Source organism: Euleptes europaea, chromosome 6, assembly GCF_029931775.1.
Source record: "Euleptes europaea isolate rEulEur1 chromosome 6, rEulEur1.hap1, whole genome shotgun sequence".
In the NCBI taxonomy this organism is placed as follows: Eukaryota; Metazoa; Chordata; class Lepidosauria; order Squamata; family Sphaerodactylidae; genus Euleptes; species Euleptes europaea.
Window position 1 is genome coordinate 53,545,506 of NC_079317.1, and position 18,648 is coordinate 53,564,153.

At 41.3% G+C, this 18,648-nt stretch overlaps 1 protein-coding gene across 2 annotated transcripts in view; it reads right to left on the reverse strand.

The window, feature by feature from the left end:
• Positions 1–18,648, reverse strand: part of TTBK2 (tau tubulin kinase 2) — a 59,900-nt gene that overhangs the window by 19,352 nt on the left and 21,900 nt on the right. For both annotated transcript variants that reach the window (XM_056851563.1, XM_056851562.1), the window contains exons 5-10: positions 16,768–16,872; positions 6,261–6,326; positions 5,594–5,686; positions 4,478–4,603; positions 2,509–2,666; positions 1,669–1,885 (exon numbers count right to left, since the gene is read on the reverse strand). In XM_056851563.1, the coding sequence (XP_056707541.1) occupies positions 1,669–1,885; positions 2,509–2,666; positions 4,478–4,603; positions 5,594–5,686; positions 6,261–6,326; positions 16,768–16,872 (765 nt within the window). The remainder of the gene's footprint in view (positions 1–1,668; positions 1,886–2,508; positions 2,667–4,477; positions 4,604–5,593; positions 5,687–6,260; positions 6,327–16,767; positions 16,873–18,648) is intronic.

Below are 18,648 nucleotides of genomic sequence, written 5' to 3' on the forward strand. Positions count from 1 at the left end.
GTCTGTGCGTCTTATGGAGTGAATGCCGGCTGGGCGCTTGCGCGTTGGGACGGCGTGAGCCGGTGTTCCCCGCTCCGACAGCCAGCTGGGAGGCGGTCGGGGCCACACAGAGCCGCACGTGTGCGTCGGGACGGCGCGAGCCGGCGTTCCCCGCCTGGACGGCCAGCTGGGAGGCGGGCGGGGCCGCACAGAGCCACGCATGCGTGTCGGGATGGTGCGAACCGGCGTTCCCCACTTGGACAGCCAGCTGGGAGGCGGGCGGTGCCGCACAGCTCTGTGCGGCCCCACCCGCCTCCCAGCTGGTCATCTGGGTGGGGAATGCTGGCTCACGCCGTCCCGACATGCACGGCTCTGTGCAGCCCTGCCCGCCTCCCAGCTGGCTGTTGGGGGGGGAATGCCGGCTCACGCCATCCCGATGCGCACGCGCGGCTCTGCGCAGCCCCGCCCACCTCCCAGCTGGCCATCGGGGCGGGGAACGCCGGCTCTCTCTGTCCCGACGCGCACGCGCCCAGCCGGCATTCACTCCATAAGACAAGTTTTTAGAGGAGGAAAACAAGATTTTTTCTTGTTTTCCTCCTCTAAAAACTAGGTGCGTCTTATGGTGAGGTGCGTCCTATGCAGCGAAAAATACGGTAATAGGCCAGAGTGCCTACCACCCTCTAAAACCTCTTTCAAGTTCTGGGTTACAAGTAGTCAGGATATCACATTCACCACCCTTCTCTTTTAAAATATATAGATCCTTGATCATTTCCCCTCTCAGGTCCTCGTTGTCACTCACAGAGGCACCAGTAGATAAAGTAGCCCAGCCCCCTTTAATAATAGGTCCTCAGTTACACAGAGTTATTGGGGTTCGGGGCTCAAACACTGTTCCTTTCGCATGCTGCCACCATTTATTCATATGGAAACTTGCTGGGTGACCTTGGGCCAGTCACACACACTCAGCCCCGCAACTGACTAGTATTTGGATGGGAGACCTCCAAGGAATACTAGGGGTGCTAAACAGAGGCAGGCAATGGCAAACCACCTCTGAAAGTCTCTTGCATTGAAAACCCTAAGAGGCTGCTATTAGTCAGCTATGACTTGAAGGTAAAAATGTGTGTGCGTGTGTGTATAGGGAGATTAAATTATGCGTGTGTGTTTCATTCCCTTAGACATGCAGCCTATAGGGTTAAACAAAACAAGAAGTCAACTTTTATTTATGGTATTAACATAACACTGAAGAAAGTAAGATAAAAGTTACAATGTTTTGCTTCTACTGAATTTTGTACTGTGGTCCTATTCCCGCAACTGGGATCCTTTGGGTTACAAATTAACTATTTTCAGCCCACTATAAGCAGCTCTTCTCCACAGTTTCACTAATTCAGACATCCTCATTTTCCCTCTCAACTCCCCAACTGCCAACTCCCAAATGCCATTCTTAACTGCTGTTTTCCAACTCTCCACTCACCAACATTTCATCTGCTCTCACTGGTTGGTCCCAGGAAGAGGCTGAACTTAGCCCGTCCGTCATACCATCATACCCTAGTTTTTCAGGGGATTTTGACTGGCCTGTACTGGGAAGTACAGTGCTTTGTTTTGATCCAGTAAAAAAACCAAAACCAAAAAAAGCTAACACATTAGAAGCAAGAAACAGTTGAATATTATTGACCTATCAGGTACATCACTTACTTTACGGACTCCCAGTTGTATCTTATTCCTGTTTGCATCCATCTCCTCCCACACATCCTTTTCCTGAGTGTGATGATGTCCAGGAGACTCTGGTAACTTCTCTGGAGAGATTCCAATAGGGATACCGTTTTCACCATCACTTAGCTGCTCATCTGGAAACACTTCATCTGTGTTCTCTCTCAGCAAATCTCCTGGTATTGGGGTGGCATTGGCAATTCTATAAGGAATGAAAAATGCATAACCTTATTGAAAGTAAGGCTGTACCACTTAACTGATAAATCATTTTTATTAACTGATGAATGACTTCCAAGCAGTTGTAATGGCTCATGATAAATCATGAGCACCCCACTTTTCTTTCTGTTTCCACTCCTCCTTTCTGTTTCCACTCACGAAAGCTCATACCCTGCCAGAAATTTTGTTAGTCTAAGGTGCTACTGGACTCTTGCTCTTTTCTATATGTCAATTATGGCCATTTATCAAAGAGGTATCACTATGGACGATCCAATTCTGTTAATATTCTATTTCTTCAAAATAGAAATTGAGCAATCTGCTTTTCTTCACATTTCTTCACTTTTGCTTCACATTCAGCAAAATCAGGAATGCTTATGCTTGTCAACATGTGCTTGTCAAAAGAACATATCTGGTTTTCTCATTATTTACGTAACATGATGGGCAAAGAAGGGCCTGCTAAGTTTTCCTTGCTACAGAGGGATTAAACTGTAACCGTCTCTACAGTTGAAGTTGGCAACCTTAAGAGCAAAACTACACACAAACAAACAAAAAAAGCTGCAAATGCTACATCATTAACTAGCTACCGTGAATTGAAATGCTCCAACATACCCTATTGCAGCTGGGGTCTGTCGAGTATGCAGCTGAGGAGTAGTTGAAGTGGTGGTGGTAGTTAGAGAGCCATCAGTTCCACTCTTTTCCCAGTCAAAGGGGTCACTCTCTGTCACACCAAAAGTCTTCATGCTGTTGTCGAAGACGGACATGAGAAGCTATTAAAAGCAAAGAGAATTATTTAACCCTATTCAAGTGAGTATGGAAATAATCAGTGCCTTTTGTAGCGTATAAACATTTGCTCTAAGAAAATCCTACCTTGAGCTCTGAAAAATACACTGCAAATAACACCCTTATCAAATATTCCTTATTGCACATAACTAAATAGGGATGAACACCACAGGGGGAAAAAATCGGTATTTTTCAGATCCGGATTTCAGAGAGAGCATAATTATCAGTATTCCAGATTATTAAGGTCTCCAATACCAATTCAGTATTTATATTTTTTTTCCAGGATTCCAAAATTATTTGGGTACATTATTCCCTATGGGGAATCTTTCTGTAGGATTTAAGTAGCTGATTTTCAAGCAAATGACACAAAAATTGCAGTTGAGCTGGTGCTTCCTATCCACTGAACAGCCTCCAAGTTTCAAGTGAATTGGACCAAGGGGTCCAATGCTGTGGGACCCAAGTGCCCCCACCCCAGCCATCCTCCATTGTTCCCTATTGAGGGGGGAGGAATTCCATGCTTTCTCCAGGACAAAGAATAGCCAAACACACAAGAGCAGGCAACCACTGGCCGAAAGCCTTCCAGTGGAAACAAAACCAACAAGCCCAACAGAACCAATGTCAATCTAGAGAATCCCAGCAGACCCACAGGGCAATTTGGCAAGCCCATCACATCCAATGTCTAACCAGAGAATCCATGACAAACCACCTGAAGCAAGGGAATGGAGTCCAGGCCAACAGAGCCAATGTCAAAGCATAGAATCCAGCAGAAGCAACCTGGCAAGCTCCCCCTAACAAGTGATCCCATTTGCCTGTGACAGTTGTCTCCCTCCCCCCTCCTATCTGTTGCCCAGGAAACTTGCCAAAAAAACAAAACACAAAACCTAAGTCTGGCACTTTAAAACACTGGCACTAGATATTCCTGAATATTTCCAGGAATATTCAGGATTAGGTTACCAGTATTGCACAGAGTCCCAAATATGGATCCAGGCCCCAAATATATCCATATGTCTATTTGGACCAGATATATCCAAGCACACATGCCTAGAATTAAATATTATCGCTATGTTAAACAGCATCCAGAAAATGCGGGAAAAATGCATGGGGAGAGCGAGGCAACCTCTGACAGTCAGAAAATGCATGCATAATCCAAACAAAGCCCCAAAGTAGTCTGGGGGCGTGACCATGAGGGAAACAGCCATGCATAAAAGGCCATAGAGAAAGAGAAATATGTTACATTTATCAATTTCCACTACTGTTAAGTTTTGCTTCTTTAAACAGCTCCCTAATCAGGCTGCCAAGGAATTGTTCAAATATGATCTGACAGAACAGAAGAACTAGGGTACAATGATAATGAACATAAACTAATTAACTTTCACTATTGGATAGGAGAGATATATGAATGTAAACTTAAATATTTACAAGAATGTGTTGAAATAGAAACAGGACTCTACAGATCATGGCTGAATAGGTTACATTTCTGCAAGCTGCAGGATTTCATGCCTCCAGTTTCAAACTGTTAAAGTGATATCTGAAATTGGAATTATTAATTAACCTGGGAGGGATGTGGTAGAAAAATCCAAATTAAACTATGTACTTCAGAAGTTCTATGAAAGTCAAACACTGGAATCCATTTTCCATTCCTTTGCTTACAAAGGAATGATATTCAGCCCTGCCAAACATACTAGAATAACTGTAAACTTTTAAATTTGAGTTAGAAGGAGGAGGCCCTCTTCATTCAGCATAATGAAGTATATGGACAGACTATTTTCTATAAAATATTATTTAAATAAAATCTTACCTGATAATCAGGTCTGGTAAAATAATCTAAAACAGAAATGTGATCTAGAAACATATTAAATTCTTGAGGGAGGTGCTTCAACATCAGCCGGTGGTCATACCTCTCTTTTATAGAGCCTACTTGTTCCTATAAGCAAGAGGAAGCAACAATTACCACACTTTCCTTTTTCATAATAAACATTTACACACAACTACGGATCATAGGATACATCTCATATGCTCTTGTGTATAGTAATATCTCTGATCTGACTTCATAATTCCTTAACAGCTTGGATCTCATGATCTGTATCCAGGATTTTTCCTTAAAACTCTCCCGCAGCAGTTCCTTCCAACCCCAGGAAAGCCAATTCCCAGCACTGCAGGACCCATGAGGACTAATAGCCATGTAGGTCAGGGGTTTTACTGAGGAGAGGAAAGGGGACAAAATACTCTTCTGCAAGCTGCAGCTGCACCAGTGTAAGAGGCAGGAGTGCAATTTCCCCTACTCCTTCCACTCCTTGGTGCAGGCCTCTGACCTGTGCTGGCTATTAATCTAAGCAGTTTCCATTAACCCTAGGAACCAACCTTCTAGGAGTTGGAATTGACTCCTGGAAGAAATGGAATGCAGGAAATATCCCTGACAATCAGTGCCTTTCACAAATGAAATATCCCTGACAGTCAGTGCCTTTCACAGATGATCACAGGATCCAGCCTAATAGCTTTGACGCTAAATGGGTTTAAATCTTACAACTTCGCTCACTAAATGTGGCACCTTCCTTCAGTGCAAAAAAGCCTTTTGAAATAACACCAAATTTCTGCCAAATAGTAAAGCCCAGGTTTAAGTTAATTTTATCTAATAACAAATTCAAAACAACTGTTTGATAGACATGAAGCAAGGTATGAAATTCTGCACACACAATTTCTTGAACTATGAACAGATGGCTTGTTAATCTTAGCCAAGCTAAATGAAGCCCTTTACTATATAAGTGGCTTGATTAAAATAATGCACTAAAATAATATTTTTAAATAACAGATTTGACTTAACATGCTCTGAACTTAATGATTCTTATAAGGTATTTTCATGCATTCAAATACATTCTCCTCAGTTCATCTCAACTGGTACTATTTCTGATTAGACCTTGTCTTTAATTTTTCTCCAGGGCAGTTGTCCAACCACAAATTCCACCAACATGTAAAACAGGGACCAGAGGTCGTCATGACGTCCCATTTCCTGTAGGGAAAAAGTAGACTGAATGTTGTAATGTAGTCAACTCTATGTTTCCTTGTTACCTCAACATATTGAGGAATTTCTCAGCCAAAACTCTACTGTCTAGATAGTAAGTTGTGTAAAGGAGAAATGTTTTACTTTAATGTGCCACACACATTATGGAATCCAAAATCTTACTATTACAATAAAAGTCTTAAATTTGAAAGGCCCAGATTAAATAAGGATCACAAAATATTTATAAATGCATTCATCTCCAAATAATAAAAAAGGAAATCATAAAAAGCTAATATCAGATTAATGGTGTAGCTGAAGATACAGCGCAGGGTCAGAGTTCCCACATGCAATTATTAAAACAAATATTAACTGTACTAATAGTTCTATAGCCAGAACATTCTGATTAAAGTAACGTAGTTTCCTTTGCTAACATTTGAGATGTTTCATGACACACTATTTCCAAAGTAAAAATCAGTTACAGAATAAGAAAGGGAAAGCAGAAAGGTATCATAAGAACATTATCAGTGGTGTCAATTACTAAATTACCAAAGTATTGAAGGTTAACTGAAGTACTAATACTCACTCTGTTCCTGTGGGCATTGACCGATGCATACCGCACTGTCCCTCTAAAACCAGCAACAGCCCGGGGCTATAAGTGTATGCAGGGGGAGAAAAATACAACATTTTCAATATTAAAGAGTATGACATACATATCAGAATAACATGGGCCCTCAACTTCAGACTCTTCTACTAAGAATGATGGCATCTTTAGCCTACTATACTATTGCTGTAATATAGTCTGTAAAGTATAAATGGAACTTGTGGACACAGGAAATGGACTAGTATACCTTGCACATAATTCCATGAGAAGTTTAAAATCATTGCCTAATTAACCAGATTACATTCTACCAGGATATCTATGCCCAGGCAACCATTTATTATTTGTCCCTCTTCTGCTTTCTTTTGCCCAGCAGCCAACAACCAGGTCTTTGGTTTTCCTTTCCCATTAGTATCTTAACACCACCAACAATGTGTTATTTTTTAAAACACCAAGATTGTATAATAAATTATTATTAGTATATATCACATGATTAAGATACAGGCTGTCTAGGAAGATTCCTTTAGCATTACTACTATTAGCCTTGGTCTCCCTGGTGGATAACATGCACAGGGAGAGGGACAAGCGGAGCGCAACCCTGCTAATTCTCCTTGGCCTCTTAGCACTTTTTGGTACCATCAATCATGATATCCTTCTGGATGGTCTTCTGGGACAGGGAGGCAATGTTGTGTGGCAATTCCGGTCCTACCTCAAGGGTAGGTCTCAGAGTGCGGTGCTGGGGCCTGCTGCTCTGCCCCTTGGCCTTTGGCTTATGGGGTTCCTCAAGGTTCCATCTTGTCCCCCATGTTTTCAACGTCTATGCAAACCTGCTGGGAGAGGGCATCTGGAAATTAGGGCTGAGCTGCCCCCAATATGCAGATCACACTCCGTTCCATCTTGCCCTACCAGCAGATCCCAGGGAGGCAATGGAAACCATGGTGCCTGGAGGCAATTTTGGAATGGATGAGGGATAACAAGCTGAAACTTAATCCCAACAAAACAGAGGTACTACTGATGGGAGGAAAGTCTGACCTGGGAAATGGGTTATCCCCTGTTCTGGACGGGGTTGCAATCCTTCTAAAGGAGCAGGTTCATAGCTGGGGATGCTCCTGGACCAGGGCATCCTGTTGGATAAGCAGGTGGCAGTGGTGGCCAGGGATGCCTTTCAGCAGCTTTAGCTGGTGAACCAGCTGCAGCCTTTTTTCTGCCACTGTAGTGCATGCTCTGGTAACATCTAGATTAGAGTATTGCAATGCACTGTATGTGGGGCTGCCCTTGAGGACTGCCCAGAAGCTTCAGTTTGTAGAGAATGCTGTGGCCAGAGTGTTGACTGGAGTGGGTCATAGGGACCGTATCACTCCAGTTCTGTTCCACCTACACTGGCTTCCAATTTCTTTCTGGGCTCAATTCAAGGTGTTGGTACTGATCTCTAAAGCCCTGAATGTCCTGGGACCAATATTCCTTAAGGATTTCCTTCTCCCATACATACCTACCTGCTCACTCTGGTCATCCTTGGAGACCCTGCTTTGGTTACATCTGCCATTTGAGGCTACACAGGTGGTAATCAGAGAAAGGGCCTTCTTGGTCATGGCACCAAAACTTTGGAACTCCCTCCTCAGGGAGATTCATCTGACTCCCTCTATCAGTGTTTTTCGCTAGCAGGTGAAGACTTTTTTGTTTCATCTGGCATATCCCAATATCTGTTATTGGCCCTCCTTCTAGTATTGTGTATGTGTTTTTAACCGAATTTTATATTTTAACTGTATTTTAATTGTTTAACTTTTTCTAAATGTTGTTGCCATTAATAATCTGTCAATTTTCTTTTACAGAGTGCAAGGTAAGTGCAATAGTCCCAAAATATATTGAAGACAATAAGCGGCAAGAAACAGCTGGAAAGAAGATGAAGATGGACGTGTTGTCTAGATCGTTGTCCACGTATTCACATCGTTCTCACATCGACTCGTCATTAAGCCCCTGGGAAGTTGGAACTGTACCTATTAGGGTAATTTATATGTATAAGAATTCTTATTGAGAAAGTAATCAGCTGATGAAGCCTTTGCGAAACGTGGACAACGATCTAGACAATACGTCCGTCCATCTTCATCTTCTTTCCAGCTGTTTCTTGCCGCTTATTTGTCTTCAATATATTTTGGGACTATTGCACTTACCTGGAACCTTGTACTCTGTAAAAGAAAATTGACAGATTATTAATGGCAACAACGTTTAGTACTTACCTTGATTAAGTGAATCTTCTTGTTCTTTGCATACTTTGTGTATTGTCTGTCGTTTATGTATCCACTTTACACCTTTTGCACTTAATATATATAATTGCATTGAAAATTGTGCTGTTGTTGTTTTTCCGGTACTTGGAAGTGAGCAGCAACAGGACTTTCACATGGCAGGTTTCCCTGCTTTTCTTGCCATAGTTGTCCATTGTAGCCATCCCCCTTTTCACACCACGGGTTTTGGTTTTTTTAAAAAAATTGGCAACTGGCATATGGTTATAATATTACAGCATCAATCTATGGGATTGTCTGAATTCCGAAGTTTCATTTTTCAAAGAAATAAATATTTACCTTTTTTAAAAAAACCTGAGAGCTGGAAATTCAGGAAACCTGAAACACAGATTGTTATAATACTATGATGATGTGTCAACTGCTGATTTTTTAAAAAGCACTCCAGTAGTGTGGGGGGGGGGGGCTGCTGAGGGACCTGGAGCAGGGGAAATGTGATTTATGTGGGAGGGACTGGGAAGATGCTGTCGACCCCCCAGCAGAAAACTCTCCCAGATCCCTCAGTGGGATGGTGCCCTTGTAGAATGGGCTTTGGCTTGCAGTGGGATCATAGAACTTGAGAGTCAGCCCATTGAACTCCATCCCCGGCATCTCCAGTTAAAGGGACCAGGCGAGTAGGTGATTGTGAAAGACCTCCGCCTGAGACCCTGGAGAGCAGCTGCCCATCTGAATAGACGATACTGACTTCGATGGACCAAGGGTCCGATTCAGTATAAGGCAGCACCGTTTGTTCGTGTGTGATCAAGATATGGATTTTCCTGTCCACATGGGTGCCATCCTGGATTTTGTGAGATCTTTCCTAAAATAATGGAGCACAGAAGTCAGTAAAGACTGCAAGAAAGACAAGGAAACCCCAAAAGAAGCATGGAAGCACCACACTGCTGTGGGAAAGCCCCACTTCTCAATAGCATCCAAGCCAGGGCAAAGAACCTATGTGTAAGTGACCAGTGCATAAATTCTGTCACACTTTCAGTATGGACCAATATGAAAACTGGCACAAAATCTTATTCTAGATAGGACAGAAGCACAGTATCTCAGAAAAATACCAGCATCAGAACATTAAATCTATCCTATGAAAGATGGACAATGGAAACCCAAATTCTGGCAGAATCACCATGATTGTGCACATCACAGCAGCCCACTGTAGAGGCCTGGTGTAGAGGTACTGGCCCATTTAAATGGTGCCACAATATGATTTCAAGAGAACTCCACCTGGGAGACAAGTAAAAAGCCTCATGCTAGATCCAGGCAGATGATTTTCAACTTCAGCAAGACCTGCCCCTCCCCTCCCACTCAGATTCCCTTTCTTAAAAAACTAAAAGAGGTGCTCAGCGCAGACATAGTTGCTGCCTAATCTGCTAACTATGGATACTCCATATCCACCCTCAATCCTCCCTCACCATCCCTTCACTTTCACTTCCAGAGTTAATACTGGCTTGGATCCCACAGAATGTTTTTGAGGAGTGCAACTTTCTCTCCTCTCCCAGTTATGGAGTGGAGAGCCCACAAGGTCTTGAAGGGCCACCTCACTTTCTCCTATATCCCTCTCCCCACACTATTTCATCTTTCCCTCTTCACAGTAACCCCTATATTCTCACTTTTGCTTGCATCTTTCTCTCCTTCTCATCCACCAATCAACTGATCTTTTATCTGCCTTTGGCTATACTGATATACCCTGCATTTCCCCACAATGGGGATCCAAAGTAGCTTACACCATTCACCTCTCCCCCATTTTATCATCCCAACAACCTTGTGAGGTATGTTAGGCTAAGAATGTGTGACTGGTCCAAAGTCACCCAGTGAGCTTCCAAAGCAGATTTGAATCTGGGCCTCCCAGATCCTGTTCTGGAACTCTTAACCACTACACCACTGGCTTTTATGGGATGACTACTGTCGAACAGCAGCAACAGCCAGTCCTGGGTGAGTCATCAAGTCACGTGGTTGTTACCACACCTAGCCCCTCAAAGGCCAAAACAGCCCTAGAAAGGCCCCTGCCCCTCCCCTTTTACTGACAGAAACCAAAGCTGGCAATATTGTTGTGGTCGCCCAGCAATGGCAATTGAAGCCATTCGTTTCTGAAAGCTACAGGTGCTACATCTATTATTTGGGAGAGTTAAACGCCTTTAAAAAAAAAGATTTCAGAACTTTCTGCAAACTTGGAGCTTTTTCAGGTTTGTAGAAAGATCTGTCTTGTCTGTTCAAGGCTCCAGTCTCCAGATTTAAGAATCCACAGATTTGGCCATGTTGAGAATTCAATATATTGATCATCTACACTTCCCATTTTTAGGTGCAACACAATACACATGTATCTAAAAATCCTACTCTGTTAAGAATATCTAAGGGTTTAGGTAATTACCCCATTTGGAAATGTGAAAGTCTTTCCCCTTTTAAAAGATAAGCTAGAAATACTGCAATCCTGGCTGAAACCACCAGACATTCCCCAAATGCTTAACATATTGCTTACATTGCTAACTACTCATTTATTCCCAGAGCATGGCAACTCTTTTCTTAAGAATGTGGACAGTGCTGAATACTGAGAGAACAAAATACGTATGCTCCACACAAAGCACTCCAAAAGAGGGTGGCTTCATTCCCAGTCCCACAGTAGCTCTGATCAAAGATTCATCCAGTTGCTTCTATGCGAAACACTAATGCTACCTACGTAATGGAAAGATCCAGAAGCTCCATTCAAAGCCATCTTTGTTTGTTTTTTTAATTAAAAGATTACTCAAGTGTGATAGCTGTCCTAAATGTTATGCTAGAAAAACTGAACCACAAATTTAAATTAAGACTGATAGCTCTTAAGCAATAAAAACAGCCTCTAATAGTCTTTAATAATTTAGAGACAACAATATCTAACCAATATGAAGACTATGATGAACACATTGGGAAATGTTTTTACAATTCCCTCACAAACTGAAATCCCTAGACATAGTCGGTAAAAAGCAAAACAAGTAGCTATGCAGATATATCTGCTTAATGAAGTTAACCTCTCAACCAAATAGCTGAACTTGTTTCCAGACTCATTAGGAAAATGCTTAGCATAAGACAGTATTCGCATTAGAACAAGAATTCCTCTCTTTGAGGTAGTAATAATACTACCATCCAAGTCAGGAGGGGGAAAAAATCTACCTTCCATATTTCATAATGATCCATTTCTATAGTAAACACAGATATGCAAATTTATCCCACAGATTGAGCTGGATATATTATATTTGATAACCAACTTGGTCGCCCAACAAGACACCTGAACAAACCCTGTGATTCTTACATTATTATCCAGTAGGGAAACAGAGCTACTAAATCATTATGCTGATTAGTATGGATGTAGACAACACCACTGACGGGTACACTCTAACACACCAGTCAAGCATATATGGTAGTAGATTAAAATAACAATTCCATTATGTTTCATGGGGGCGAAATGTGTGATTGATGCAAGAAATGCAGATCGCTTTGAAAGAGGGCCTACACTGAAGCTATAACTGGCGTCTATCTAACAGTAAACCAACTAGCCCCTTTGTATATTATGAAAGTGGCAAAACCAGGCCACCCACAGACAAGATAAGGGATCCTACAGGGAAGGGAAATCCCAGATATGCAGAAAAACACAACTTCTAAATGAAAGAGTAGGAGAAAGTCAGTCAAAGGGGAAAGGGGCGAGATCATCATGCTCAAGTCCATGAAAAGGTAGAGAATCCCAAAGAGGGAGATTTTAAGAGGGGAAGTGGGATTTTCAAAATTGTTGTTCCCTTTCATGACTCCATGTGGGCCTTCAGTTTATTTAGTGGTCAATATAAAAATGCACAGCAAACAATATTCAGAGCCTGAGCTCAACATAACTCTTCGCATTAAGAAGCACACAATAAGAAGCTATTTATCAGAACTCTCATCATGACTCTGGCCCTTGACCAACCACAACACTGAAAAAGAGGGAGAGATGTCCTAAAGTTCAGAGAAACCTGGTCTGTTCAGACTGGTTAGATCACTGCCACTGATACACAGCCCAGAGGCCAAGAGCTTACTCTCCCAATCTGGAACCCCCTCCCAGGCAGTTCCCCACCCCATGAGCCATTGGTTTTCCCACCAAGACCTCACAATCCCCAGCCCCTGCACACCAGAAATACTATATATACAATAAGAGAAGTTGGCTCCCTTTTGATTCTCAGGAAGGGGGGGGGAAGCAGCCAGGTCTGTAGGATGTAAGAACCCAGTGTGACGCAGAAACTTGTTTGTGCAAGCTATATGATCTCTTAGAATTGTATAAGAGGCAGCAATGACAGACTTGTCCCTGACTGTTCTCATTTCCCACAACCAGCCTTCACATACAGTTCCTCACTTAGTGAAGTAATAAAAACAGCACCCAGATCACCGACCACATCTGTTCACCCTGGTTCGCCCTCTTCCCAGACTGGTCAATTAAAATTCCAGAAAAAGACTAGGAAACATATCTAAAATATTTAGATCACCTATATCCATTCTTTTCGAATGAACAACTTTATTCATTCAAATTAAACCTTTTCAAGTAGGTGTATTTGCTAGTTACTTTCCCCATACATGACTTTAAAAGTGATTATCTGAATGAATGCAATAAACCGCAGGTCTGTTTGTATTGAGAAATCAAACTAGGCATCATACAAAGTAGCTTGGGACTTGCAGTGTCTTTTACCTTACTACAAACAACTTGTTCATTCAGTTGTGATGATGAAAAGTGCCATCAAGTCGCAGCCAACTTATGCATCCCCTTAGGGTTTTCAAAGCAGGAGACGAAAAGAGGTGGTTTGCTATTGTCTGCCTCTGCAGTCCCCTTGGACTTCCTTCATGGTCTCCCATCCAAATACTAACCAGAGCAGACCCTGCTTAGCTTCTGAGATCTGATGAGATCATGCTATCCAGGTCAGGGTTCTTTCTCTTGTACATGGAAGTTAATTTTCAACGAGTCTTCTAGGACTATGCATTTCTTCTAGCGACCTCTTGATAGTCTGCTTTTTACTGTACCAATTTCAAGAATCAGAAGGAAGCATAGCCATAGAAAAATTTAATTATATACTAAGCTGAGCCACATTAAAAAAAATATAAATCAGAGAAACACTGTCATGGAGAGGGAGTCACATTTATATGAATATGTATAACACCATATTATTAAATTTGGAACTATGCTGTCTGTAAAAATTAACTATCAAAATAACAAAAACATAGATAAATTGGATAGAATATGGAATCCCACTATATCCAGGATGGAGACCACGCTTAAAAGTTTAGATTCTAGTGGTGGTGGTTCATAAAGAAAGTGATTATTTAGAAAGTTATATGTTTTATAGGTTTTATAAGTACTGCTCAATATTTGTTTGTTAAGAAGGTTGTTTTTTAATGTTGTATTATTGTAAAATTTAATAAATATATATATTAAAAATTATAAATCAGAGAAACATTGTCTTGGAGAGGGAGTCACATTTATATGAATATGTATAACACCATATTATTAAATTTGGAACTATGCTGTCTGTAAAAACTGCAGGGGATTAAGTGAATACCTAGTGAAGATTTTCACCACACACTGTGTTGTCTTTCCTGTAAACAACATTTGAGTGAATCATCCATCATACTGTTTTTATTCAGCTAAGTACTATATGTTAGACCTGTATGAAAAATACTGAGTGAGCTGAGTCCCATTAGAGAGCGCAATACCACTTCAAGTTAAACAGAAAGTTTCCTCTGTTAACAAAGGAGTTGATTCATGTTCAATAATAACCCACAGCTTTATGGACACACATGCTGATAGCAATCTCTTGTCACCTTTTTGTATGCTACCTTAATGATGCGATTAAAGATATCAATGCCTATCATCTTGGCTACAATCACTTCTTTTAATGTTTTATATTACCCTCTGAGCCTTTCTAAAATGACTGCTAGTAGTAAAACTTTGCTAATTTATCTTAACAATCCACTCACTTCATAAATTTTGAACAAAACAAAAGCAATTTGATGTCATTTTAGTGAACACAAGAAGCAAATATTCAAGAGAGCTGTACTATTAACATTTACAAAAAAAACCTTTTAAAAACTGCATAATATGCTTGTAAATTCATCATGGTAAAACAAAATGAGTTAAACAAATAAGGTGTATTTTGTGATACAAAATTGCATCCTTCTCCCATGTTAATATCTAGGAATCCAAATGACACAAGGATACAAATAAATAACAATTTATCTGCAAACTAATTTCAACATAAGATTTATCTATATATCTAATAGCTATGCCCGTTCTGTGGATACCTGAATCCGCTGATCAGGGCGATTCACACGGAAGTAAGTTTTTTCCTCAGTAAACTTGGGGGACACCCCAGGCTTGCAGAAAAATCTTAAAACAGGAAAAATGGGTGCAGGGGCTAAAAAATCCCAAACATGGGAACTGTTGTCTGTGCTGCTGCAGATAACAACAGAAACAACCCTCAGGGAGCTGTGGCAGGTTAAGGTAACAGCAGCTGGGGAAGAGAGCAGGCAAGCAGGGCTGAAGGTCAGGAAAAGAGGAGCTGGGTTGCTGATGCTGCTGTCCACCAGAAATGAAGATGGATGGGTAGAAAGGCAGTGGTGGTGGCTGGAAGAAGCAGTGTGGCTTTCTCCTTTCTTTGACAGGGAGTGAAGGCAGACAAATGGCCATGTGTGGGAGAGGAGAGGGAGGAGGTGGCAGGTAAAAGCATGTCCAACTCCAAATCCTCTGGTTGCAGGACTGAGCAAAGCACACTTCAAAACACTTACTCCTCCCCTCACTTAAACAAACTGGCCATGATCCCAAATGGGAAATGTACAGACCGACTCCAAGCTTTACTGCCTTCCCCTGCCCTTCACTCATAAGGCTCTCACAGACTGCCTCCTTTCTCCAGCCACAGCAGCATGGGGACAGAAAGAATCTGTGTCCCCCATCCTCCCCAACACCCACAACAACAGAACACTAAAACCAGGGGTGGGGGGGAAACGGTATACAGTCCTGTCAAAAATTAAGTAGGATTCTAAAACCCCTAACAGTGCCAAAATTAGTTCAGAAAAGAAGACACCCCCACTCCAAATTACAGTACTATTGAAAACTAGCCACAACAGAATCTGCAACATTTAGTTGCAGGCCCCAATTGTATGCTCTAGTTGGGAGGAGAGGAAAAGAATCCCTGACTTGTTTTCCATTTTCCATTGTTTTCCATTTTCCAATTCACTTGTTTTCCATCCAAGGATATACAATTTATATCATACAAAATAGCAGGGTTGTTATCCTTTAAAGTGTAGAAGGGGCTATAAAGTAGAGAAACACTAATCTATGATTAACTTGAAAATGTGTGATATTGCCTTTCGTGTTTTATTTTTTGTAAGCTGTAACCTTCAAGATCAAAAGGTGAGGTAAAATATTTTAAATATGCAAACAGTTAGAAAAAATGAGTCTACAACAGAATGTAAATTCTTGCTTATATACAAAATGACTGTAAAAATTCTTCATAAACTAAAAGAAGAGGTAGACACTGAACATTAGCTACCCCATAAAGTCTAGTTTGGCCATAAAGTACCCCAAATCAACAACCTCTGAATCAAGATTAGGTACATCTGATCATGTAAGAGAGCCTTTAAGAAGGCTCTACAATATTTCTATCAAACATATTCAAATATCCACATCATCTCCTGTCCAAACAGATCACTAAACAGATCACATAACATTCCCATATTATATATTTACATAATCTTTTTCTATTCTATATTTTCCTGAATACAGTCATACCAAACAGACTGTAATGGAATTTTTCATTAAATAAGTGAAATAATATGACTCTGAAATAATATAGTTCTTTATACTAAAATTATTCCTTCCACAATCTTCTTTATTTTTAAATCAGGTAAAGCCTGTTTCAGCCAAAGAATCCAGTACTGAAAGTTAGCTTTTTACTCTGTATTCCATCTGAATCGGTCAGCTGATGCACCAAAGCATACTACATTGTTCAAGGTCACAGAATATGTCAATAACTCAGGACAAAATTAGAAACATTATTACATGGAACTCTTATTCCTTTACAGTAACTACTGGGATCATATATGTGTTTGTAAAAGTGATGCATCAAATATAGATAAAGCAGTTAAGGCTACCAAACATTTGAAGAGGTAGTTCTGTACATCAAATTAAATGTCCTTAATTTAAAGCATTTATTAGCATTTCTTACAGGTCTGACATCTCCACATGAATTTGTAAACTGACGTGCCAAGCCAAAATCCAGCATGTAGCACTTTCTCCAAGTGCTAGGGAAACGCCCCATAGCAAAGTTGGACTGGAAGAAAAAAAACAAAGAAAATTTCTTTTATCCCTTGTAGCATATAAACTATCTACTAAGATAAGGGCCTTCATTTCATATTGTTTATAACTGCTAGAAGACATAAAATGTATTTCATATTGTATGACCAAAGTCCTTCGTTGCTATTAACATTTAGATATTCAGTATCTATACTAAACCATTAGCAAATAAACATTTTTCCCTGTCAAATCACAGCTGACTTATGGCGATCCTGTAGGGTTTTCAAGGCAAAATACTTTTGGAGGTGGTTTGCCATTGCCTGCCTCCATGTCATGACCCTGGTATTCCTTGGAGGTCTCCCATCCAAACACTAGCCAGGGTAAGGGGTTAGAGTGTACAACTGGCCCAAGGTCACCCAGTAAGTTTCCATGGCACGAGTGGGGATTTGAACCTGGGTTTCCCAGGTCCTAGTCCAACACCTTAACCACTACACCTCACTGGCTCTCCAGCACATGAACTACACTTTGATAATCTAGAATAACAGCCTCTTTCTTATACAAAATATTTTTAATTCTAACAGTAGGTTAGGATTTCATGTTTTAAGTGCAAAAAATTCCAAGACCAGGATCAAAACAACCTAATATGCACATGCCCAAGCATTTCTATGTGAACTTCAATGTTATTCAGGCTCCCTTTTTGGCAAGAACTGTTCATGCTGCTCCACAAGGTCCCCGGACGTTTTGGATAAGGACATAGGGATGGAAACACTTCCCTTTTTAAAATGTATGCTCTGCCTGATATTTTGATCCAACAAATGATAATGGGTGACCTTGGGCCAGTCACATACTCAGCCTAACCTACCTCACAGGGTTGAAGTGAGGATAAAATGGAGGAGATGAGAACGATGTAAGCTGTCCTGGGTCTCCCTTCGGGAGAAAGATGGGATACAAATGAAGTAAATAAATAAACAATAGATCAATAAATACTTCTGTCCTTAAGGCCAGAACTAGGTAGTCACATGCATGGTTGCCATAAAAAACAAAACCCTACATCTTCCCACTACATATGTGTGTGTGTGTGTGTGTAAAGTGCTATCAAGCTGCAGCCAACTTATGGTGACCTAGGATTGCCAGGTCTCCCTGGCCATCAGCAAAGGGTGGGGGGTAGGGGTGGCATCTCCAAGATGGGAAACTCCTGGAGATTTGGGGATGAAGCCTGGGGGAGCAGAGGGACCTCAGTGGGGTACAATGCCATAGAGTCTACCCTGAAAAGCATCCAAGGCAAGAAATGGTTTGCTGCTGCCTGCCTCTGGGTTGCTATCCTGGACTTCCTTGTTGGTCTCCCATCCAAATACTTAACAGAGCCAACCCTGCCTAGCTTCCAAGATCTGACAAGATCAGCTTAGCCTGGGCCATCCAGGCCAGGGCTTCCCAGCACCCCCAACATCAAATACAAAGCAGATGGTCTGGGGAGATGTGGGTTTCAACTTTAATGGCAGCCATGAATGTGACAGGATGTCTAGTTCTTGCCTTGTATTACTATGCATTACAGGAGAAAGAAATAAAGGACTGCTGCTTTCAATGGCAGCAACGTGTGCCACAATATTTAACCCTGGCCTGAAAGACTGTAGCCACTGAAGATAGCTTAATCGTTTTGGATCTGAAACCTTATGAGTTTCAACACAGAGGCCTCAATCTGATGCAATGTTCAGTGCATGTAAGCCCATGGATTTCTATGAACTCAAGGGCACTCATCTGTCTCTTGATTTCTGTGCCTGGGTCTCTCACTACAATTTGTCCAAAGTGTTGTCTA